Source organism: Nesoenas mayeri, assembly GCF_963082525.1.
Source record: "Nesoenas mayeri genome assembly, chromosome: 10".
NCBI classification, from domain to species: Eukaryota; Metazoa; Chordata; class Aves; order Columbiformes; family Columbidae; genus Nesoenas; species Nesoenas mayeri.
The window spans coordinates 17,931,480-17,956,653 of NC_137560.1; the positions used below are offsets into that span (position 1 = coordinate 17,931,480).

The 25,174-nt window shown below is 46.2% G+C and overlaps 1 protein-coding gene across 4 annotated transcripts in view; it reads left to right on the top strand.

Moving 5' to 3' along the window:
• The window catches only part of CADPS (calcium dependent secretion activator), a gene marked incomplete at both ends in the record, with an annotated part of 216,706 nt that overhangs the window by 60,481 nt on the left and 131,051 nt on the right, over positions 1-25,174 (top strand). For all 4 annotated transcript variants that reach the window (XM_080350539.1, XM_080350537.1, XM_080350538.1 and 1 more), the window contains 3 exons: positions 14,119-14,199; positions 18,489-18,725; positions 20,995-21,116. In XM_080350539.1, coding sequence (XP_080206665.1) covers positions 14,119-14,199; positions 18,489-18,725; positions 20,995-21,116 — 440 coding nt within the window. The remainder of the gene's footprint in view (positions 1-14,118; positions 14,200-18,488; positions 18,726-20,994; positions 21,117-25,174) is intronic.

Below are 25,174 nucleotides of genomic sequence, written 5' to 3' on the forward strand. Positions count from 1 at the left end.
TGGAAAGGTCTTGGGAGTCATGTGGAAAGATAAGGAAGGACTAACAGTTGGACTCATCTGGGGAAACAGTCCAAGTAATTTGATCAGTTTGCAAATGTGTTGGAGCGATCTTTAACTGTGCATGTACAAGTGCAATAAAATTGTGAGATCAAAGCTGATGTTGTCAGCTTCTGATAGTCAGGACTGGAAGGAATGGGCAAAGGCTGCAACAGCCTTTCAGTCTCCTGAAGGATACAGCGGATGTTTTTCTATCAGATAAGCTTGAGTTTGAGTGGAGGGTATGGCCATAGCAACCATAGGCTGAGATTTCCTAGGGTTATACAGGAGATTGCATGGGAAGGGGCTAGTAGTTCATTTCAGAGCCCATCAGCCTCTGGGCAGGTTTTGGACACCTGTTTGAAAGTCCCAGCATTATAGCTGAATACAAGACAGTTCTGTTATTTAACTTCCTCACTGTCTAGGCTGATTATTTCACTTCAGTCTGCAGCAAAGTTGTGGTGGGCTTTGCAAAGCAGCCCTATGGGCAGGCGGATTTGAGCTGTTCCCTGGTCACCACCAGCCAAACGCTTTTGGTACAAAAATACCTGTGTTAGGAAGCAGGACCGGGGTGCACAGAGCGCTCAGCGCTGCGTGGGCACATGGTACAGGTGAGATGATGGCAGATAAGGGGACGCTGTTTTGCCAGATGAAGTTTGTTACAAATTCCCATCTGCTCAGAAGCTATAAGGTTTGTGCTGAGCATGTAATTATTTGGTAAACATTTTTTTAAAAAGTATAATCTAAACAGCAAATATTTTTAGCATGTGTCATTGTGCAATCAAGACAGCTGCCAGCAGCATAAACCTGAACATAAACGTCTGTGTGATGGTCGAGGTGGGGACAGGAGGTGATTACCCTCACTGCCATTCCAGCCTGGCAAACCAGCCTTTGCAGGAGGTGTCCCCTGCGCTGATTTTGGAGGGCACCTGCGGAGAAGATGGTTGTCACAGAGCAGTGACAGGTTTGTGCCGGATTTCTGTTTGTCCTGCCAATGGTGGCAGTGAGCATGGGGAGGTGTGTGAACGCAGCCGAGGGCTCTGCCAGCAGAACTGCACATGGGCATCACCTCTGCCCCAGCACTGGCACGTGTTCTTGCCTGCTGGGCAAACGGGTTTAGCTGGAGAGGAGCAATAATTACATGTAAAGAGAGGGATTTTCTGCTTTGCCCATTTTTCCCCTCCCCACGCTTAGGTACTTACAGCCTCTCCAGCTGGTCTGCATAGGCAGCATCTTGCAGAACCTCCTGCTTTCTTGCCCACTTCATTCATTTTACCTGTAACGGAAAGCGCACATCTGGCACAGCTGGGAGGTGTTCTGCTGGGTGTGAAAACGCCTCTGGAGAAGACGGGGGAGGATTGCTGGTTTTCTCCCAGTGGCATAGGGAAGAGGCAATCTCACATTTCTGTTTTCAGCAAACGCACCCTGCGGAGCGGAGTGAGCCTCCACGCGGTTCGTAACGTAGGCAGATTTGGGATGAATGAAGCATTTTTCAGAATTTCAAGGAACTGGTAGTTTCAGCAATATTTTACCCTCCACTCTAAACCCCTCCTCAAAAAGAGTAAGTGAATGGATTTGAGATGGATCTAAGTGTTTCAGAAACAGAACAGCTTAGGTTTTTTAGATTGCAAAAAATGTAGTAAGGAAAACTATCTGAAAAAGAATGCTTTTTGAGGGGGTGGGATCTGTTGTGGATTTTGCTCAGCATGTAAGCCAGGTGATTCTGTTATTCCCTCAGCTTTCATGCAAGGTCACAGCATGATCCTCAGTTGATTCCCTTGCATCTGCAAAGCACCACAGGCAGGTATCAGAGCGTTTCCCAGCTGTGCCAGTTCCCAACACGAGCTTTCTCGCTCACCTCCTCCACCTCCCTTAACAGTTCACAGCATTTAGGCCATCAGTCCCTTCAGAAGCTGCTTTTTCCTATTGTTTTTCCCTGTAATTCCAGCTGGAGGGACAGACAGCCACCGAGGAAGATGCAGCCAGGGTGCAATTTGACCCTGTGAGTGCCTGCACACACATTAGTTTTTACAGTGCCCTGAGCACTGGTTTCCTCTCTTGATTTCCACAGATCTGCTTTAACAAACTACTTGATTAATAACAAGAAACAGAGGGGAGAAGTTTCAGTTGTAGATTCTGTGTGTGTATGTATGTTCCTGTGGTTTTATAGTGGCAACAGGGTGGCTCTAGTAGAGTAGTTTTGACCCGGTTATAGAGCAGAATGCAAAAAAAGTTGAATCCCATGAGAAAGCTTCAAGCACTGCTTTTCTCTTTAAACTCTTCATTGGTGGCTTTTCTTAATTTCTAAAAAGACCCTCAGCTGCCATCTGAAATGGGCAGGTACTGACACTGTGGACCTGCAGTTATGGTTGCACTCCAGCTCACAGCTGGATTCCAGCTGCACATTCTACACTCTCTTGCATGTCTTTTCTGCATAAGAAGTGTGCTGCCCTCGGTGGAAGCTTAAAGGGAAGACTGGGGATACAATATAGATGAAATTGGATCAGAGAGAGCAGGTTATCACCTTATTTTTGCAATGTGCTGCCATTCAGAAAGCACCAAGAGACCTCAACAATAGCAGAGACTATAATGCCGTACTCTCAGAGCGTCCAATATATTTTCCCGAGCTCTGTAAGCCAAAGCCTCCTGCCCTGGTAACAATTTCAAAGGAAAAGGTCATGCCTTGCTGAATGTAGTTTGAAATAAACCTCATTTCCTCAAGCAACAGGAGGTAGAGTGCTCCTTGCAGAGGAGCTGTCTGGAAGAGTTACTGTGCAGTGACAGTGAGACCTGACCCACCACCCAGCCCATGTCCCATCTTAAACTCAATCATCTTTTGTTTGTGAAACTCTGCTGCGGAGGACTGTGTCATCTCCCCCAGCATCCCATCCCATCCCATCCCATCCCATCCCATCCCATCCCATCCCATCCCATCCCATCCCATCCTGTCCTTGCCTGCCCTCCCAGGGTGGGCTTCCCCTCCAGGGTTCACGGGTGGGGGGTGCTTCTCCATCTTCTCCAGCTGCGTTGCGTCCTGGTACGTACCAAAGCTGAGGTAGTCTGGCCTGGGCTGGGACGAAGGTGTTGGGCAACTACTGTTTTATTTGGCTTTAAATGCAAAGAATAATGAGTAAAGCAGCGTGAAAAACAGCTCTCCACCTTTTGGGGATGGTAGGTCTTTGCTTTGAGGCTGTATCCACACTGAGCTCTAGGGAAAGATAATTAAGAGGTGACAGGTAAAGCCTGGAGGGGGGCTGGAGGAAAGTTGGTGATGCTTTCCTGAACACAGAGCAGGACACTCGGGGTGGCACCAGCCGCTTTTTTGCCTTGTTCCCCCCGTACACAAGACGTTGGGGTACACATGTCTCACGGAGTCTGCGAAGAGCCTGTGACGGAGCTGCGTGGGGCTGCAGACAGGGTTCTGCAATACTCACCATCTCCATTCGCCATCTCGTGGTGATTGCCGCTGCCTGGGGCTGAGGGTGCAGGGCAGCCTGGCCAGCAGAGCAGCTCGAAAGCTCCATATGATAGTATTCCACGTGGAGAAGGATGTTAATGATGGGGAACGTGATCGACTGCCTTTTTCTGTTGCTCCTGTACTATGTCTATTTAAATCAGCTCGCATTAACTGCAGTTATATTTAACACTGTCTGTCTACATGGCTGAATTTTTAGATTATTAATTTTCAATTGCAAATAGCTTAATTATGTCTGACTTTTTATAAATATTTGTAACACGAGTTAATATTTTCCGTTACATGTGAAACATATTCTGGAAAAAAACTAATTGTTCTCGCTGCTGTGCGCCAGGTCTGGTGGGAGCCCCTGAAGCCTCAGTGCTCTGTTATCTAAAGACTGTTGCCTTTTACAGCTGATGTGTCAGGAATTGAGGTCTGTAGCCAGCGCTGTCTGTGTGTTATGGTCGGCAAAGCCATTAGCATTCATTTTTCTTCTCGCCAAGAAGAAAATGTTTATTATCTGCGGCGTGGTAACACGGTGAAGACTCAACACTCGTGATGCTGCACATAGGTATTATTGCTGTGCTCCCGGAGACTGCTTTGAACATCCATATGAGATATGGAGGGTAATGGCTTTTAGACTAGGAGGAATTTTAAACTGTAGCATTTTCGAGGACTTTGCACCCCAGGACACTGAAAGCCCATCGCTGTTCTCATAGGGGATGCCTGCTCCCCATCCTCCTGTACCCATGCAGGGCTGCGTGTGGTCCATGCCCAGCAGATACAGGTATTTGTCTTAGTGGGTCTCCTTGCAGGGTTGATGTAATGAAGGGTAAGAGACTGAACATCTCCAGCTTTGCACCTGCTGGGCTCTCAGCTGCGGCTCCTCCATCCATGGATGTGCTGAGTGAGGTCCTGGGGGTGGGAGGCAGAGGAGTGTCTCTCCAGGCATGTCCCCAGCCACATCCACCATGAGATGTTCTGCGGAGCTTCCTGGGAGCCGTGTCTCACACACAGGTTCAGCGGTGCTCAGAACAGCCGTGAGGTGCCAGCCTGCGACAGCAGCATCCAACCGTGGGGAGGGATGCACAGAGCACCCTCTGGACTTTGGTGGGTAATTGCTGTTGGGGTTTATCTCCCTGGGGAGCAACACTGCCCTGTCCTTTGGAGCACAACCACAACCCCCTGTGATGCCTGTGCTGCTGTGGGCTGAGTGACTGCAGCAGGTCTGGCTGGAGCCGACGAACACCATCACAGCTCACTCAGCCGATGGGAGGGATGTTGGGGGTCAGCTGGGCATGCATGTAGCCCAGGTTCATGGTAGGGTGGTTCAATACCTTATCTGTGTCCCAGCTTCACAGCTGGCATGGTTTGAGCTGGTTAGGGCAAAGCTGGAGCAGCCATGCTGTGCCTCACGGGCTGCCATGCAAAAGGAGGTGGGGTGTCCTGCTGCTTTGCAGGAGCTGCTGCTGCCAGGCTGAAGCATCTTCTTCTGTAGTTGTTATAGTATCTGTACACATAAATTATTTATCTTACATTTAATATGGACACATAACAGCATTTTCCACATTGCTTAGATGGCTTGCTAGGCTGACCATCCTCACCAGTAAGTAATGAGGACGGCGTGCCCCATGGGAAGACCTGCCCCATCTGCTAAGATCTTCCCACACACAGTACCACGTGCTGAACTCCTCCTCCTCTCACCTTACAGACTAGCTGCTTTTAGAAGCATCCCATTTTTGCTCCCTGTGTTTGTTTCTTCGTAACTGTGCCTCTCACTGATTTTCTCTGTCTACTTCAATTATTCTCACATCCTTGATCTTAATGCAGGTGCCAGAGCATCTCACAAGGGTATTGTGCGGGGTTAAATCCCACATGACAGCTTGTGGCTCCACATAGCCCTTTTCAGAGGTGCTGTACATCCATTTTCTGCCACTGGTTCTTCAAGGGCAGAAACTTTAGAATGACTCATATCACAACTGTCAGGGTACTGTTCTACGAAAGGCAAGGACTTGACCTTTTAATGAGCATAACATAGTAATGTGGTATCATAATAATGATTACTTTCAATTATTAATAGTTGTTGTTATGTATTGACCAAAGGGACTTAGAGATGTGGTGTTTCTGTTGCGGATTTTGATAACTTGATACCGTTTAATAGAATGTTAGGTGCAACCTGGAGGGTTTGAAAATAGCTGGGTCTGCTGTGGAAGTTCCCTTCCAGTTTTTGCTTGCTGTAGGAAGGGGTCTAATGGTGACCTATACAGAGATTTCTTGAGAAGCATGGTCCTAGTCACAGGCTGGACCAGCAACTTCAGCTCCCTTGGGATGCTGTCCACTGAGAACATGTAGCAACATCTTTGCATGCTGAGGATTTGTTGCCTAGAAGCTTAATTCTCTGAACTGCTTTCTTCCTGATGTCATGAGAAGGTTTGCTGTGTCAAACCAGTGTGACACACATCAGTCCATTCAGAAGAATGGTCTCTGTGATAATCTAAACTTCACAAATACCAAACTGAACTGTATTGGGCAACATTGCAATTTTTGCTTAGTCCTTGAAAATGTGAGAGTTGTAACTTTCCCTCTATGTTCTCTCTCCTCCTTTCCTACTGATATCAGGTTGTTTGGCATAAAAGGGAGCTAAAGCCTTGCTCTTTGTGGCCAAAGTCTCTGCCAGTTCTTTGCTCAGATTTCTGCAGAAAGGCATCTATCACCATGCCACTGCACGAACCAGGACACCTTCTCATCCCCAAATACTCTCCTCTGCCAGGCATCAGCAAGTAGAGGATAAATATGCTGTGACTCTCTGAAGCACATCAGAAGCTACCACCTTGCATTTGTGGAGGAATTTCAGGTGCTGCAGCCATGGCGATCAGTTGAAAATCCCTCAATATGGTGATGAAAGAGCAAGAAAAATCTGAGTTCCCTGCTTGAATCAACAGGAATTGAGACCTCGGCCCCGAGCACATTTCAGCACAGAGTGGGGAACTTTTAGAGGTGATGTGAGTTCCTATGTAGAAGCCTTGGCCCTGCCCTGCCCGTTCCATAGATACTGTTGGAGATGTTCCCACATCTTATTCTGTCAACTTTAATCCTGTTGAGTGTGAAGAGACTGCAGCTTTGCTGGACCAGAATCTCATGCAAATTGCTTTAACTCCAAAGGCCAAAGCCCACTGTGAATTACATGACAACTGTATCCACCATTAAGCTTTTAAGCAAAAGATGAGGATTTGAGGGTATGTAGATCTTTCTTCTGTGATGATTGTGATGAGTTAATTGCAGTTAATTCTAGCTGTCCATATTTATTGGAACTTAAGAGTAGTTTATTGTTGTGTGCGGCAAATTCAGGTGATTCTCTTCCTGTTAACTGATGTGAAATTCAGTGTACGATAAGCTGTAAGGAAACACAAGTAAGCTAAATGTAGTGATCTACCTCGGGCTGCATCAACCAGCCAGAGCTCTGGTTTCTTTTGTGGTGCGGTAGTTCAGGGTACGCTGCCCACATGCCTTCAATCACCCTTATGCAATGCCATAAGAAGAGGGTACTAAGGCATGCTCAGAGGTCAGAGCCTCTGGACAGCTTAGTTTTTAAGCCCTTTCAGTGTTGTACACCTCACACAGATGATCTTGCAGAGGGATTTGCAGGGTTCAGAAGTTCTCCGGCCACAGATGGAATGGACAAGCCTTTTGAGTGGAATTGCTATGCCATCCCTTCTCTTAACAGCTTGCAAAACATTTGCAAAGGCAGGCAGCACTTTCATTTCCCCTTCCCGTTTTGCTGATTCTGTCATTTCATTTACTGTGATTTATCATTACACATAAATCCGGAGGTATCTTTGCACAACCTGCTGGAAAGCTGCATGCTTGGTTTACTTGTCTCAGCTTTCTTCAGCCTCGTGGTGCAGCATTGCAAATCTGCGATGGGGAATGGCGGTAGTCAGGTCCGTAACAGAGATGGTTCAGGGATTTGTCTACTTTTCCTGCTCAGGATCTGTGCCAATTACCTGTCTGCCCTTATTACGCCACCTGCACGTGCCAGTTGATTCATCATTTCTCTGCAGAGGAGCAACAGATACCCATGGTTGCTGCTCCCAGCAGCAAGGAGGGCATGAGAAACCTCTGCCCGCACATCCCGCCAGTGTTCCTCTGAAATATGATGGAAATGGGCTCAGCCTGTGGGGTGAACAGCTATCCAGAATGCAGTGTTTAGACTGGAGTTAACTCGAGGGTCAGTCTCTTGACCTCACCTGGTGAAGCATCTGCTGGGGAATGTGATGGGTGAGCACCCGGGCAGCCCAGGTGGCTGGTGAAGCACAGAGATTTATTGCAGTATTGTAAGATTCAGCACTTGGGCAAGAAGGAGCCGCTGAACAACCTGGGGAGTATTTTCACCGACGAGTCTAGTGCAACCCTAAAATTTGCGAACCATGAAATAAGATTTCTCTTAGAGAGGGAAGCATCAGCCCTTACTGAATTATCCAAGTCCTTTCTGGTGTTTTAAATCACCCCCCAGGATCCCCTGACTGCTCTCTCACGGCAGCAGTGGTTCATTAGATAACCCAGGAGCTAGCCAGGATAATGGGAACAGGCGCCCGTCCACAGCAAACAGCCGATAATGTGCAGCTGCAGTTGGTTGCAGTTGAAATCCTGCAGCAGGGCTGGTTTTACCTACAGAGGAGCAAAATGGTGTGGTCTCTTCCCCAGGAGAGGGGGTTTGTCACCTTTTGGGATGCTGAAGCCCCAGGGCAATGTAAGGAGCTGGGGCTGACAGGAGGGAAAAAGAAAATTTTGGTGAAGTAATAGGTGCAGATTGTAATTCCTTGGATTAAGGGGAATTTTACATTGTGCTAGAAATACTCTGCATGACTCAGAGTCTAAAAGATTGATTTGGGGAAGTGTGACTGGTCAGAGAGGTGGCCTTGAGCATCCCTGTCATGCAGTGGGACAAGGAGAATGGTCCTCCCAGGATGAATGGGGATAGTATGGGTTGCAGTGCGGAGAGGATGTGTCCTCCTGGTTCCCTCCAGCTCTTCCAATATCCTCCCTCCAACCACATCAGTGACAACTGCTGAATCCACGGTCGGGCTGTGCTGATGCTGCCGGTTTTGTTTACACATGGAGGTGCATAACACAGGGAAGCTGTCCTTGCTTCCTCTTCCTCACTCCCATTTCAGACCTCGAGGTGGCCAGTGGTCCTTGGGTTGCAATTTGTTGCTCAGAGGATTAGCATGTTGCCCAGGGCAACATATATGTGTCTTAGGCAGCAGTGTGTGGGTCATTGTGCCACTCTGTCCTGTCTCATGTCATTTTATCTCTTAGAACAGTGCTTTTCTGTAAGAAACTGAGGGCTTCCATGCGGTGAGTCACGTTGGGGGCCGTCTGTTTCTTTCAGCTGGAGCACTCCATGGTGCTGATGCCACAAGTTGTGAGTACACCTGGGCTGATAGATTAATTATTAATTGATGGGGGGGCTTATGAATTTTTCAGTATTTTCTCTCATTGTGCATCACAAAGTGAAGCCACCTTTTGTGACACAAAGATCTCTCCTAAAGCCCTACATCAAAGCTACGAAATTGTCACTTATATTGTATCTTGTTCAGCCTTCACATGCAGCATGTTTGCTTTGAAATACTTAATCAACCATTTACTGAGCTACAGAGCTCCTGATGTGTCGAAGGACAAATGCTTTGAGACCTTCTCCTTCAGGTTTTTGGCAGCTGTAACTGTACATGACACAGGTATTTGGCTATGTTACTTGTTTTGAAAGGACTTAAGTCAGGCTTCAGATGGACACAAGTAGGTAACAACTTCCATCCTTGTCCTCCACTCAGGGACAATGATTCACAAAGTGGGATTTTCATACGCCCTGGCTGCACAGTGATGTGCTGGACACAGGGACAGAGAAAATGAAAGCTGGAGACTGCTGAGAGTGTCCCCAGCCAGGGCAGACCCTGCTCAGTCACAGCCCATCTGTGTTTGCCTTTGGCTTTACCGGAGGTATCATCTGTCACTGGGTGCTAACGCTGCTGCAGGGTAAAATAGGCACAGCTGATGGATTTCATGGAGACCTGGTCTAAATGCTTTCATTTCCAGCAGGTGAAGAGCTGAGTTTGTTTCCATTCCCAGTGCAGTGCAGAACAGGTTCCTGCAGCTCAGCGTTCACATTGCCAGAGCATTTCCAATGTGGTTTTCCAGAACCTCTTTGCAAACAGTTTGTTCTCTGCAGGAGCCGAAGATGGCTGGATTCACCACCGCATTGTCACTTTTCTCAAAGGGGGAGGAGATGCTTTCAGACAGGCCCCAGTGATGCTTCAGGAACGCGGATGTTGTGACGCTTGCTGCTCTGGCTGGAAGCGGGGATCAGCATTAGCAGTGACTGGCAGGGAGGGATTAAACTGTTAAATGGTCCCAATGGTTTCTGGCTGGGGCTGATGGCAATTATACTGACAATACCTGTCATGTCCGTGGCACATGGCGTAAATACCAGGCTGATCTTTGAAGGCTGTATCTGTACGTTCCATCCTGTCATTATAAATTCTCATAGCTTACAACAACATCGTTTCATTGTAAACTCTTGTAATTTACAACAACGTTATTTCATTATGAAACCTTATAGCTTACAACAGTGTCTTTTCCAACAGCATGGATCTCAGAGAGTAGGTATAGGTGTTTAGCTCACCGGTGTCTGTTGGGAGCATGCCCCATCAATATGTGTTCAGTGGCACAGCTGGATCCACTCTTCTCTTATCAACCACCTGAGTGCTATGTACGATGTGTCATTTGTGTCACTGGCATCATCCCCAGGCTGGGTGGGTTGGCTGTGTCGATGGCACGAGGGACGTACCTTGCTCAGTCCCTAAGCAGGTGGGTCGGTCTGAGGTGTTAATCTGAGCAAAATGGCTTTGGGCATAATGAAAAGGAAAGAGGAAGGCGACCTGCACCGCCCCAGCATCGCATTTGGAGCCAGGGCCGCAATTGTAAGTGCATCAGCTTTAAGCAGTGATAAACTGAAGCTGGAGATTTAAATATACAACACTTTGACTCCAAAACCACAGAAATTTAAAGTCTTCCTTAACGCTGTTCATGTCCTTGAACTGTCTCTGGTGTTTCCCAGGGTGAGTGAAGCTGAGCTTTAGGCCTGGTTTTGGTAGGTGCCTGTGTGTCTTGTTGCAGATATTATGACTTAATTAGGTGGATTTGCCTCTGTTTCTGCCTTTCAAAGTTGTAGAGAGATTATCCTCCATCCCTCTGGGATAACGTGAGGAAAAGTCTCACATTGAATTTGTTTTGGGGTCATTGAAACAAATAGTTGTTTCTGCAGACTAGTGGCTGGTTCTTACTAGTGATTAAAATTGTCAAACTTGCATGAAGAACAAACTTAACCTTTCTCTTTTTTTTACTAGTGTCCATCAAAAATTATTCCTTATTAACAGTTTATATGTAAAAACCCCTGTCTTCTGCCCGATCTTTTTCTTGCAGTTGAACACTCACCAGGGGTTAAAGTCAGCACGTGCCCTGCTATGCCTTCAGCAATGGGCTAGCTGCAATGCTCGTCAGTTTTGGGTTCCACTCAGAATCTAATCTACATAATTTTTATTGATTTTATTCTTTCACTTTAGCAACCATTACACCAACGTAAAGAATCTCTGCAGGGCAAGCAGAGAGAACTAATGTCGTATGCCAGTAGACGTATGAAAACATCTAATTTACCAGCAGGCAGCTGGGTAATGATCAGTTGAGAATTGCAAATTATGTACGTCATATATTTGTGGCATGCTGCTGAAGAAAAGCCCAGCACATATGACAAATCATATATACACTGAAATTTATAATACTTTTCACATTTAATTGACTGGGGCAACCTTATGATTTATATCTTTGCTTTATTCATAGCACACCCATAACATAATCATAATGCAGAATGAAACTAATTCAATTTCTCTTTGACTTTGTAAATCATTTCTATATTTGGCTGTCAAGTATTTGAATACAAAGTGGGCATGTATACAGCTGTTTCTCTATCTAAGAAGCTGAGTTTTAATAATATTTTTTAATGATACTAGGGTCTGTGTTGCCTGACTTGGATGTTTGGTCTGGCTTAGATAGCACGCCTTACATTTACTCCTTGCCTTCACAAGCAAAGTATATTTTATAGGCACCAACATTACTCTCTTAATGGCCCTATATATTGTTACGGCCGTGTAAATGTACTCAGCTTGCTTTGCCGGCAGCAGGAGCCCTTCCCAGGCTGAGGAGCAGTAAGTGGCTGAGCGGTCGGGCTGCTGCTCTTGGTCACCAGACGTCTGCGTGAATATGCCAGAGAACACGCAGGGACTGCTGGCATGGCAGCTTTGTTAGTGCCCCTCTGGAGATAACAAGAAGAAAATGTTATGTTGGCTACAACAGACTGTGATTGCTTTCTCAAAGATCAGGTTTTGCTATGGAGCTATCATGCAAAGTCATTGAAAATACAGCCTGGAAATATTTTGTTTTTTTCCTTTAAATACCAGTTGCCTGGCTTGGCATCACTAATTAATCTTGGAAAGCACAGCCCTGAAAAGCAATACCTTACCCACTCGACCACAACCAAGGAGGCTGCTTAGGACTCTTGTTGCCTCCTAAGAAAAAATAATCTTCTGCAGTCACTTGGCATGGTTTTTGACACCTGTAGCATCACTGGAAAACATCTGCAGAATCAAGATAGTGCAGAAAGAATGAGGCTCATTATCATACCACAAAACCAGCTCTCTTCCACAGCAGCATCCTTGATTTCTAAATTTAGCGTGTGAGTTATTTTGGGTAGTGTGTGATTAACCTCAATTACTGTCGTTTGGATGGAATTCAAATAATGCCCCCTCTTTCTGAGTTGCAAAGAAATTGAAAACTGGGACTGTACATTTCCTACCCTTAATGAAGCAGCTCTTAGAGGTGCTTGCACATCAGTGGAGGTCAGTGGTGTGATACATTTGTTCATGGAGAAGTTAATGGGGGCAGCTAATCCTGAAAGGTGCTGGGGGTCCATGGCTCTTTACTGGTTTTGGGGTCAGGAATACAAAGATGTGGTGCAGCTGGTGTGAATGAAACCTGGGTGACCACAGCAGAGGTCATTGAAGCTCCAGTGGTTTTGGATCACGGTCAGGACACTGCCTAGTTTTCCTGCTTGAATTAAATCAGTGATGGAGGCTTTAAAAAACTAAACAAAAATACACAAAAAAAAAAAGTGGTGTATTTCAGCCCATCCAGGGAACGCTAGTGGATGGACTCATGGTTTGTCAGGCTGAGAACTGAAACTTTTGTCGTTGTTGTAGCTGTAACTTTCCAGAATGCACTGTGCCAGCCAAGCCTTTCTTCTGGCAAGCAGTTTGTCTCCAGAGGAGGATAAAACCCAGGGAGATGGTTAGCACAGACCAAAGCCAGCAAATAAAGCTCACTTATGTGTAGTGGCTAGTGGAAAGGCTGATCTATGGTGTTTTGTGGCAGTTGCATTTGCTGGTAGGCAGAAGGGCTGATACTTTGCAAGCGAAGGCAACATTCAGATGAAGGAACCAGCCTTCCTGTCTGAAGCCATGTTTGTTCGAGTAAATGAACCAAAACTGTGAGGTTTTTCACCATGCTGAGTTTGAGTTTGTGCCTCGTGGGTGGAGCAGTGCTGTGACCACCCCCGTGCTGCATGTTTCTGGTCTTGTGCCATGACCAAAACAACCCCAAAGAGTCTAAAGAGTGGTTAGAGTCTAGAAAGCAGGCATAAAATTGCCACTTCCTTACAGCAGCTATCGACTCCTTCAGGGACTAGTTTGATTTTATGCTTTTTTGTTGTTTTGTAATTTAAATCCATGTATTCCTACTAAAAATCACAGATCTGCCCCGAGTCCTACTAGTGGGAAACTGTTAGCAGCAGTCACCATGCCTCTTCCACGTGTGCTGTAATTGCTTGCTTAACTGGCAGAAACAACATTTTACCCTCAGAAGACATTTCAGGGCCAAGCAGATGCCAAACACTGAACCACAGGGCTGTGTTGCCAAAACAAAAAAAAAAAATCTCTGCTGAACACTGCGGGAAAACCAACTGCATGAGTCAAGTGATAGAACAGGGATGCAGCAATATGGGGTAAAAGAGAAAGAAAGTAAGCAAATGCTATTGCTGTGCATTTCTTCTGAGCCTCCCTCTGTGTTTTTCTGGGTGGCAAGCAGGGGCAGGGGGTGTCTGGCTTGGTGACCTGGAGCCACTGTGTGTCCTGCCCCCCAGCACAGGGGGGCTGTGGGTTCCCAAGTGAAGTGGTAGTCTCTAGAGAGCACTCTGCTTTTCAGGGGTTCAGACAGTCACCATCAGGCTTACAGGGCAAAGTGGGTGTAAGTCCTTGGGGTGAGGATGTTCTGCCCCTGGAGAGAGCTGGGCAGGCATCAAAACAGGGTCTGCACAGTCTCCTGGTAGTGTCTTAGGATGGTGAACATTGCGTGTGTCCTTTGCTGGGGGCTCTGTCCCAGATCAGGGCCCATCACCGCTCCATCCGTGCTATACTTAATTGATAATGTAATACAGATGGTCAGCCTGAATAAGTGAACTGCTTGTAAAGGTGCTGCATTGGTTAATTTTTCACCTTGATTTGCTTTTTGGTTTTATACAGCTGGACAACCCAGATGAGCAAGCAGCACAGATCAGACGCGAGTTAGATGGACGTCTTCAAATGGCAGAGCAAATTGCTAAGGTAAAAGAAACGTCCTCTGTATTAACAAACTCTTCATGTAGAAACACATAAGTAGTTTGATGCAGCCCCCAAGGTCCTGTCCTTCCCTCACATGTTTCTTCTCCCAATAATCACCAGTTAAAAATGAGCAGATTTTTAACTACAAACCAAACAACAAGTACAGATGAAACTGTTATGATGTGTGTTTCTTGGAATGTCCTCATGAGCCAGAATGGTTTAGATTCCTGCAAAACCCTTACAAATCCTCAGTAGTAGGGAAGAAGTTGTCTTGAAGTGCTCCAATGCAAGAGCATGTCTGAGCCCTCGTTGTCAAACTCACATGGTAGGCAATGGAGTGGGTGATGGCATGTTAAAAGGAGCCAGGAATTGCCCTAATGGGCACCAGAGTTCCCTGCCCATAGGTAAGATGCTGCCCTGGTAAAGGTACTTCAGATGTGCTGTTCCAGGCGTGTTCACAGTTTGCACAACAGCAGTGAGGCTGGTGTTGCACCGTGTGGATGTCACTGCTGTCCGGAGCAGCAGACACAGAACCTCTAAACAGTTTTCATAACTGAGCACTCAACTCTTCAGAGAGCCTTCCTATAAGGAGACATCTCCCGAGGAGCAAATCACACCCTCATACAGTGCAGATTTATGTCACCTCTGATGGACCATAGATGGAGAGAAACCCTGCATCCTGTTGACATAAGTATGGCTGAGATTTTATCCTTGCACCTAATCAGATGCTCTCAGTCACCAATAAAGCCCTAATGGGGCTGAAGTCATTTGACATGATCTATCTGGCTATTCTTGATAATCAAGAAGCCATTACAAGAAGGAAAATGAAAAGGTCTAATCAGAGAGAAATAGCCCAGGCTAGGGACCTGCCTTTCAGCAGCAGTCCCAGCACTTAGCTGTGCCAAATTGTGGGGTTTTATCAGAAAGGTAATATCAGGGCTGTTAGTGACCACACCAAGATCCCCGGGTGTGCAAAGCAGAGCTTGTTCATTTACGGTCAGGCGTTCACAAGGATGCTGGCAGCGCCTGTGCAGTTACTGGTCTCCAGTGCTCCTGTTCAACAGCTGCTGCTGCTGCATCTTTGGGGAGGTAGGTTCTGTTTTTTCCCACTTCACTGATAAAAATAGTAAGGAGGCCAAGGACCGTGTGGCCAAGTGATGGTGCAGCAAAGCAGCAAACCGACTGCAGCTCCTTTGTTCAGCATTTGGCCCTTTGCCATTTTATTGTCATGAAAACCTGCAGTGTGTTTTATTTGTGGCAAAATGTTAAGCCCCTGCAGAGAGCACTGGGTGCTGGAATGGGCAGCCAGGCACTGGGCGCTGGAATGAGATTGCCTGGTTTCCCTGTTTCGTTTTCTCTTTACGGTATGTGACACAACATGCATACATGGGTCAGTAGCAGCGAGCAGAGGCTGCAGCTTCATGAATTATTTTTTGCAGACAAGAATTTGCCATTTCCGTTCCTCCCCTAAGGATGCTGAAAACAAACCATGCCACTGCTGGCCCTGCAAGAGGCAGTCAGGAGAAAATCCTAAACACAACCTGACATTTCCCCATGCAGAATTCAACCTTCAACATGCAGCTGTGCAGCTTGGAGGGCAGTTTAAAGTAAAAGTGACTTACCTGTGATGTGGTTGGCAGGTATTGATATTTAATCTCCTTCATGTTACTGCTACAGGCCTTCTCTCCAGAATGTCAGATCCCACCAGCACCTGCCTACAAGAAAGCTTGTTCTTTCAGACTCATGTCTTTTGGAAGCATCCAAATGACCTTTGAAGCTTTCTCTATATCCTTCTTTCCAGGCAAGGCTACTTTCCTGCTAGCATAGGACAGGTTCACAATTCAGTTCAATGAAAGGATAGCATTTCCAATTTTATCTCCGGTTTGTAGCTTTTGATGCATATTTGCTGCACAGGAAGACTTACTGCGCTTATGAAACTAGACCTGAGGTGGCTGTCTTGGAGATTCCATGCTAAAGGCAAATTAATGCCTTGTTAATGAATTAAGAAATTAATGCTAGAGTATTTGTATTTCAGAGGTAATGGAGGCTGTGGAGTCTAACAGGACCTGGGATTGCAGTGTTGCAGAACTCCAGCTCTGCAAGCCCCTGTCTGCCCTGTCGTGTGAACTTGAAAAAGTCACCATGCCCACTAGCCTCCCTCACTGACCAGTTCTTGCATCTGGAAACCAGGGACCAGCTCTGGGTCTTTTTACCCCCTTGTGTGCCCAGGAGAGCCCAGCTCAGCACAACACCAGCACAGTATTAGGCAGAGTCCCTCACTGAGCATAACTCCATCCAAGCCCAACGTTGGAGCCAGCCAGCTTGAGGATCATGCTCAAAGTCAAGTAGGTGTTTTAAAGCTGAGTCTGAACAGGCTTTTCACTCTGCATGTTGTACTTTTCCAGCAGCTGCATGAGAGCAGCATTGCTGGTGATAGCTCAGTGATACCAGGGCAGAGGTGGATTTTTCTGTGCAGCCGCAAGTGCTCTGCTCTCCTGTGGTGCTTTTCACCCACCCAGTCACCTGGCCTGAAGGGCAAGGAGGAGCATATGTAGGGACAGCTAAAGGACACCTTGTGATTACACCAGAGCAATATGTTTATCTGGGGCTGGACCCACTCTTCTTCAGCCTGCTGGACTGGTCATTCCTTGCAGTCTCTAAACTCTGCTTCTTCCACTCTTGTCTCCATTTTTTGTCTCTTCCCTGCTCCAAGTACATGTGGTGGTGACTAGTATCCTTTCTTGCTGTTGTCTGCATCCCCTGACTGCCTTTTCCTCAAGGCCTTACCCAGCTCTAGCTCCAGTCCGATGGGTAACTTGGGACCAGCTCTGCATTTCCATCACCAGACCCAGTGCCAGTTAAATTGTTACGCATCACTTCAAAACACGTGGTTTTAGCCTTGGTATGAGAAGTTGCTGGTGAATTGTCTCTGTCCTTGCTGCATTTCTGAAGTGGTTTGAAGGGGCAGTGCCAAAATTTTAGTTCCAGGAGAGATGGACAGCAGCAGGGTGCAAAAGCAATAATGTTCGTAGTTCTCAAAATCTACAAAGCACTTGTTTTGTTTTGGTTTGTTTTTTTCCTAAGAGTGGCTTACAACTTATATAATACATAGGAAAAAAAAAAAAACAACAGGCTGACTAGGTAGTTTATCTTACGCCAGGTCTAATTTACATGAGGGAATTGCTTCCCAAGATTGAGACTGGAAACAGAAGACTGTATTTTAACTGCCTGGTACAAGTGCTGCTACGAGCTTGTAATGTGTAAACTATTGAGGACTGATGCAAAAACTAGTGCAGCAGGGTACTCTTTCAGCAGCCAGATGACAGTCTTCTAAAAGAAACATGACATCGTTTTCTTTTCCAGCATACCTTTTACAAACTGCTTTTTACAATATTATGAATTGCCACTAAGGTACTTTGCACATCAGCCTCAAGATCTGTGGCTGCATATGCTGCCTCGCTGTCCCATGCTTTGCATGGTCCCTCGTAACCCTCTGAGAGATATTCAAACCCTGAGCAGATTCGGGGCATGGGCAGAGTTGTCAGAAGATGTAGGGCTCATACCAGTGATCCTAGTGGAGCTGGAGCGTGGGCAGTAGTTCAAAGCTGAGAACACATGTTTGGGAACATCGTGTTTTGCTCTGTCACCTTTAGTTTTAATGTTTAAACAGGCTGTTTACAACAAGCAGCACTGGAGGGTCTCCCAGTGAAAGGTTGTCTTGTTGAAGGGAGACACAGGCCCTGGCAAGTAGTGGAAAAGGTATTTTACCCCTTCTTCCAACTGAGACTACAAACTCCTGCCCACACATTGCTGCTTTTGCCTCCTTGGGCTCCGTTCACACCTAGAAAACTAATCGAGCAACTGCTCACAAGTGTTTTAAAAAGAACCAGCACATTTGGGAGACTGGAAAACAGGTCCCTAACTGTCAGCATCCTTTGAATCATTAGCAAATTGCTGCCAGTCACAAAGTTCAGCTGAGATCTAGCTTGGAATGTTTCTAATTGTGAATACGTATATATGAAGAAGGTCATTTGCAGATTGAAGAAATGAATGAAATGCAAGTGCACGCAAGAAACAGTGAAGTTGGATAAGGACCAAGTAGTAATTCTATGGGAAGCAAACAATAATGCTTCTTCATTACACAGGGGAAAGCTGTAATTTGTCATCTGGTTTGTGGGAGTTCCCTGCTCACAAACTTCTCTGCAGATGCTCCTGGGGGACTGTCTCTGTGCAACAAGTGGTTGCTGATTGTCACCGCAATTCATTCTGTTGTTTTTGTTTCCAAATCCAAGGAGCGCAAGTTTCCAAAGTTTGTGTCCAAAGAAATGGAAAACATGTACATCGAGGAGCTGAAGTCATCTGTCAATCTCCTGATGGCAAACTTAGAGAGCATGCCTGTGTCTAAAGGAGGCTCCGAGTTCAAGCTGCAAAAGCTGAAGCGTAGTCACAACACCTCAATAATTGACATGGGAGAAGAAAACGAGAACCAGCTTTCCAAGTCAGATGTTGTGCTGTCATTCTCTCTGGAGGTAAGCTTCACGCACACAATAAATAAAAAGTAAAGATCACAGCAGGCAGCTTCTGCTTGATTCAAACTTAAGTGAGGTGTAGAGAAGTCAGTGGAAATCACTTTCTGGTCTCCATGAGAAACGGCTCCTTCCTGAGTTACCATGAGCTTTACCTGTGGTCAAACATTATGTCTTTTCTGGTGTCTTACCATCATGTTGGAACAAACCATGTGAGATAAACCATCTGGCATTTCCTGCTGATGTAGATCAAATGACTCTGAAATCTGCATCATTAACTGACTTCTTCATGTGGCTTGTTACTGACTGAACCCCAGTAACCCTGAGCCTGTGTTGTCCCTGAAACCAGTACAATTATGCAACACCATAGACCTCAGTGTGTTTAATTATTGCCAGGTAGTGGTGTCACCATATTGCCCTGCAAGCCTCGCCTTCTTCCTTGGACAGTCATGAAAAATTGCTGGGGTTTGAATGCACCGAACAGATTGGCTTGCAGTTTGTGTGGAATTATTGTGCTTTGTGGGCTTGCTCTCTGCTTTGTGTTGAGCACTGACTTTCTGCTCAGCGCTCTGTCAAGCAGTTTGTCTGTGCAGCCCAGGGGAAGGCAGGCTGTGCAGGGACCCGTTGTCACCCCTGACGTGGGCTGTCTCACTCCTGGAAGCAGCGTTGCTGCAGTAGCTGTTTTCAGCCTACTTAATTGTTCTGTGCAAACATATCTGTGGTCTTGGCAAGACCTTTACTCCAAGAAGTCATCAGCACACCCATACAGAATTGTTGTTGTCTGTCAATGAGTGGGTTTATGTTATGTCTTCAAAACAACTACCAGGATGGAACAAAAAATGTAGGGTGTAGAAAAATCAGAAAATTCTATTTTTGTGTAGCTTCCTGTTTATTTCTCATCCTAAGGAGTCTCTTGTTATATATGTCATGCCAATGCAAAACTTAACAACAGTGGTTGTCTAGTCTCAGAGTTTAACTCATTAGATGTCTGAAACCATCCTTATAACATTCAGTTCAGTCTTACTTTAAAATACAGCTACAAACCCAGAGACGGTGCCTTCAACAGCAGCATCAAACAAAGCTGGACTTCTAAGCATTCCTGTACGGAGGAGCAGGGAACTGTTACAAAGCGGTAGACCTCTCTGTCGGAAAAGCCTGTGCAGCACGTATAGCTGTGCATAAAGGGACTCACCCTTACAAGGGGGTGTCTCAAACACTTTGCTCCAGCTGAACCCATGTGGTGGGAAGCAGAAGCTCAGTGAAGCACTGACTTCAGGAGCTGGCAGGTCTGTGCACTGCTCTGTGCATGAAACTCTTGCTGCAAGAGAGCTTTTACTGAAAATGTGTGCTCATCAGAGGATCTGCAGAGCTCTGTGTGCCAGGCAAGGGAACCTCGGTGCTAGGACAGGAATTTTAAACTCCTGTGTATATATTTCATAGCTAGCTGTAATAGAACATGAACAAAAACTCCTACAGTGTTCCTTGTAGAAATGTTTAAGCTACATGGTTAACAGGATTAATCACCTTTAAAAAAAAAAAGGGGGGGTAATCACCTGCAAGAAACTTAGTAGGGGATTTCTTAATAACAAAGATTTCTTATAAGATGGAGAAAGACTTTTTACCAGGGCTAGTAGTGACAGGACAAGGGGCAATGGTTTTAAACTGAAAGAAGGTAGATTTATATTGAATATAAGGAAGAAAATGTTTATGATGTGGGCAGTAAGACACTGGAACATGTTGCTCAGAGAAGCTGTGGATGCCACATCCCTGGAAGTGTTTAAGGCCAGGCTGGATGGGGCTCTGAGCAACCTGATCTAGTGAAAGATGTGCCTGCCCATGGCAGTGAAGTTGGACTAGGCAATCTTTAAAAGTCAAATTCAAACCATTCTATGATTAATCTTGAAACAGGCTTTTGGCACCAGCTGAGTAGCTGTGTTGTTTTTTTTCTGGATTTGACATATAGAGGCACTTTTAGGTGGGGCAGGACTATGTCTATGAGGCTTATCTCCTGGAGCTTTGTACAGCCCTGGGCACCCAAGGCCTTCGACAAACCCATGTGCAGTTAGAGGGAGACCTTACAGTCTCCATACAGACCTCTCTGGCTGCTGTGGTCCAGTCTCAGCCTGGGCAGTGCCACCATCCCTGCCCACCTGCCACCATGAACATCCCAGCAGCACGTGGAGGATCCCAGCGCCGTCTGAGCCCCATGTTCAGTGAGGTCTGAAGGAGGCTGCTCCTCTTCCTCTTACGTTCCTCTTCCTTTGCCCCACAGGTTGTCATCATGGAGGTGCAAGGTCTGAAGTCGCTGGCCCCAAACCGTATTGTATACTGCACCATGGAGGTTGAAGGTGGGGAGAAACTGCAGACTGACCAGGCTGAAGCCTCAAAGCCAACGTAAGTCCTGCTTTGCCGTTTGGTCTCTCCACCATGCTCGCCCCTGCCCCATCTCCGTGCTGCTGAGTCACTGCAGATAGCTCTGGCTCTTGCATAGTGACACCAGAGGGGACTCTAAGAAGCAGAGGAGAAACGTGGCCTTTCATGTATGCAGAGCATGGTCCTGCAACTAAGAATGGCACATAAGCCCTGATTGAGGAAAAAAAAAAGTGTTAATGATAGGCTTATGTCTCTTGTAGCCATAGAGATATAAATTTGTGCCTATACGTAAGTACTTTGCTAAATAGGGATGGAGTTAAGCATGTGCTTAGATAAATACTTGCCTGAGTGTCCATCTGAACTGGTGCCATCAGGTGTAGGAACATAATCTTGTCCTCACTGTCAGGGTTTTGGCAGTCCTACGAGAAAGGGAAACAGCTGATGGGGACCAGCAGACACAGCCAGAGGTGGGAGAGAGGAGCTGGGAAGAGCTTCAAGTCACTCGGTTAAAGCTTCACCTGAGGCCACTCTGCCCTGCTTCCATTCAAGGGCAGAGTCTTGTTCTGTCTTCTTTGACCTGGTCCCCAAATCTCCAGCCTTGGCCCCATATTTGTTTTTTTTGTCTTAGGCAGATGTTGTTATAAGCCTGCTAGTAGTGATTGATCTTCATTAATTTGGAAGGAGAAAATAATGAATGGCTTATTTCTTTTCTTATTTGTGGGATTAGTTAACTTGAAACTCTCTCTGTATGGATTTGAGACAGTTTTCCTCTGGTTCACTGCAGAGATTTCACACCTAAGTGAAATTCTTGGTGTGCATCCTCACAGTGAAGAATTGCCAACGTGATAGGAAGCCCCTTCTGACTGTGGGGAGCAGTGCAGGAGGGGCTGCTGTGGGGATGTTCCCTCTCTGTTCCCTCATCCCATTCCCTCCGAGTGACCGTTCTCCAGTGACATTCCACCAGGAGCTTCCTAATCTCATGGAAAGAAAGCCAAAAACCTGCACTGTGTTACATGTGAGTGCACAAGCACTGCGGGCAACCAGGTCAAGACACGCTGATGAGAGAGGAGAGCTGAGGCGAAGGCTGCCTTCCCTCTGTGGGTTGTCCTCCTGCCGAGGTGCAGAAACTGCTGATGCTTTGCACCCTGCACTGTGCTGGAAGAGCAGGAATCTGTAGTAAGCAGTTTAAAAACAATATTCCCAATCAAGGAAAGTGCTGCAGCCTGGCTGACTTTTCAAAACGCTTTGAAATCTGCTTCAGAGAGGGAAGTAGGAGAGCTGTGCTTGGAAGAAAATTTCCATAAGAACCTGCAGTTAAAACTGGTTTAGGTATTTTTATTGCTTCAGTGGAGAAAGTTGGGCTCTATTTAGGGGAAATCGCTACTACCCATACTGGAAAACACACTTCTGCTGGGTTACATGTGCTTGTTTAGCTTGGCCTGTTCATCCCCCTTTCGCTCAAAGGATCTGTCCTTTCTTATGCAAGCCTTCTTGCTGTCAGCCGTAGGACCGTTTATACAAGTGTTGTTTTGAAAATAAGGGCTACAGGAGTGAGCTCTTTAATTGAGTGGGTCTTTTTATCATAATGAAATGTACAGTGTCTGGGCAGGAAGCCATCAGCCCTCAGGAAAGTGCAGCCAACGCTGAATGCTGTGGCTTGATATGAGTTATGCAAGTCCATCACACTCATCCTCTCTCTTCACTGGCTTCCTGTAGAGGTATGAGCCAGGCTTTAAGTCTTCCAGGTTGCCCGAGCACTTAGGCTAATACCTATGGAAATACCTTAGGAGGGGAGTAGGTTTGACAGTTACATTCCTTGATGGTCCTGGGATGTTTTACTTCCAAAAACAAAGACCACCCAAGCTGAAGCACTAGAATAACCTTACACAGAAACAAGAGACCATGACAGAAAGCTCGTCCTTTTGTCCTCTTTAAATTAGAAGTGCTTCTTTCACCTTGCTTCTCATTCCAGGCACAGAATAGCAAAGCCCCATGAAAGCAATTTGCTGCACTTAGATTATCCTCTTCAGGAGAGAAGGAAAAAGAGAATGAACGAGATGTGACATGTTTGTCATGTTGCTTAATACAAGACTTGAAGGCCCTCAGGTACTCTGGTGATAAGGGCAGAGATAGAAACAGCTCAGAGAAGACTTTGGTGCATTTCTGAGATGCGCTGACTTGCAAACAGATTTGTGGTCAGCCAAGACAGCCTTCTGGAGAGTCTCTTTAGATGTCAATGTCACTCTCACCGAGGTCATTCACACCGTATTTGCTTGTGTGCTTTTTATGACAAGCAAAACACTCATTGATAAAGGAACTAGATCAGCAAAAGCATCCTGGACTGCTCTAGGGGAGCTCGCTTGCTCCCCAGGCATCCCTGGTTTTGTGTGCTTTGGCAGGGGATGCTGCCTGCCACGGGGTGAAGAGCACACTTTGGGGGTTTGAGCCTCAGCACTACAGAAGTATAAATACTGAAGCAGGTTACTATTGTACATCCAAAAACTTTTGTAACCCAGAGGCTCAAAAAATAGAAATGTAGGCTAAGTGCCTGTAAGACTAAATTTCTCAAACACACTAGGGAAAAAAAACCCCAAACATTTGAACAGTAAGATTCACTGGAAGAGTTCTCTTTTTTACAACTGCCATGGGTCCTGGTGAGGTGCAAGGAGAGTGTCACAAGGCCACATGACCCTGTAGGACATCTTTTTGCCTAAAGAATGACTCACAGAGTTGTTCACTGTATTCTCACATGTCCTTGAAATGCTAGTGCTTGGCTATAACACCCAGGCCCCACAACACACCGGTGGCAGCGGCTGCTCTTCAGCTTGATGCTGTGCCAGGGATGCCAACCTGGGCTACACACCCCTCATGGAAAAAGGCGATTTCCTAGCCAGGGAAGGATTTCCAGAAGTACTGGTCTAGTTGAGGTTCACCTTTTGTCTTCCCTGCTGCAAAGCCAGCAGGTTTTGAGAAGAAGATGTTCAAAAGCATCTAAGTGACTTTGAAGCTTGAATCCTGTTTGTAGATCTTGAAGAAGGCAGGGCGGCAACAGCGTTAGTGGCCACGCGTACCAAGTGATCAGATGAGTCGTGTGAGGAGAGTGGCTTTCAGGACATCAGTAAATACTAGTCTGATATTTCTTCTCAGGCTCCGTGTTGAGTTCCTGATATTTTAAGCCCAGTCCCTTCATGTGAGGATTATCTGCCTCAGCGCTGGTACAGGGGATAGCACCGTTCTAGAGAAAGCCAGACCTGCAATAACAAGGGTTATTTCAGATCAGGCTTGCAACGTATTATTAGTAGCGCTTTTAATAAGTTGTGTAAGAAAAAGCCTTTGTATTATGCCCTAAACTGCAGATGCCTCTACAAAAGATCTCAAATCCCAGTGCGAGAGGGATTTTTACTGCTTTTCGCACTGGAATTGTATTCTTGCAGATCTTTTATACCCCTGTATCTTCCCTACACATTGGCCTGATATCTGCTGTCTGCACAGCATGGCAGGTGAGGTGGCTCTGCACCTCTCTGACTCTGCCCTTCCAGGAGCTGTGTTAGTGATGCTGCTGTTTGTACGGCCTGAGAATAGCACAAAAGGTCCAGCCACGAAACCCCTGCCCTACAGTCCCTAAAGAGGCTGCTGGATATATTTAAACAGTGACCTGTGCTTGTGGCAGTGCTTGTGGGCTGTACCAGTGATTCATCTTTTTATAATACCACCTTTCTCTGATGGGAGCAAACAGAAGAAAACAAAGAAACATGGACAACAACAAGGTTCTACGTGTCTTGTGAATAAATGCTGTGTATTCACCTGGATGTATTTCAGCATGTAGATAAGTCTCATTCTCCCTTGGCTTACAGTACTGAAAATCAGGTGTAGCTGTATTGAGCTCAGCAGAAACATTAGGGTTAAAAGCAATAAATAACTGGTTGAGGGAAAATCTGGCCAACCTGTCTGGATGTTTTGGCACACACAAGAAGGGTTGAAGGTGTGGGCTGCTCCTCTGACTCTGGAAGTGGTTTTATTTTGAGGTTATATATCCCCCCTTGCAGAGCAGCCACTTCAGTCCTAGTGCAATGGTCATG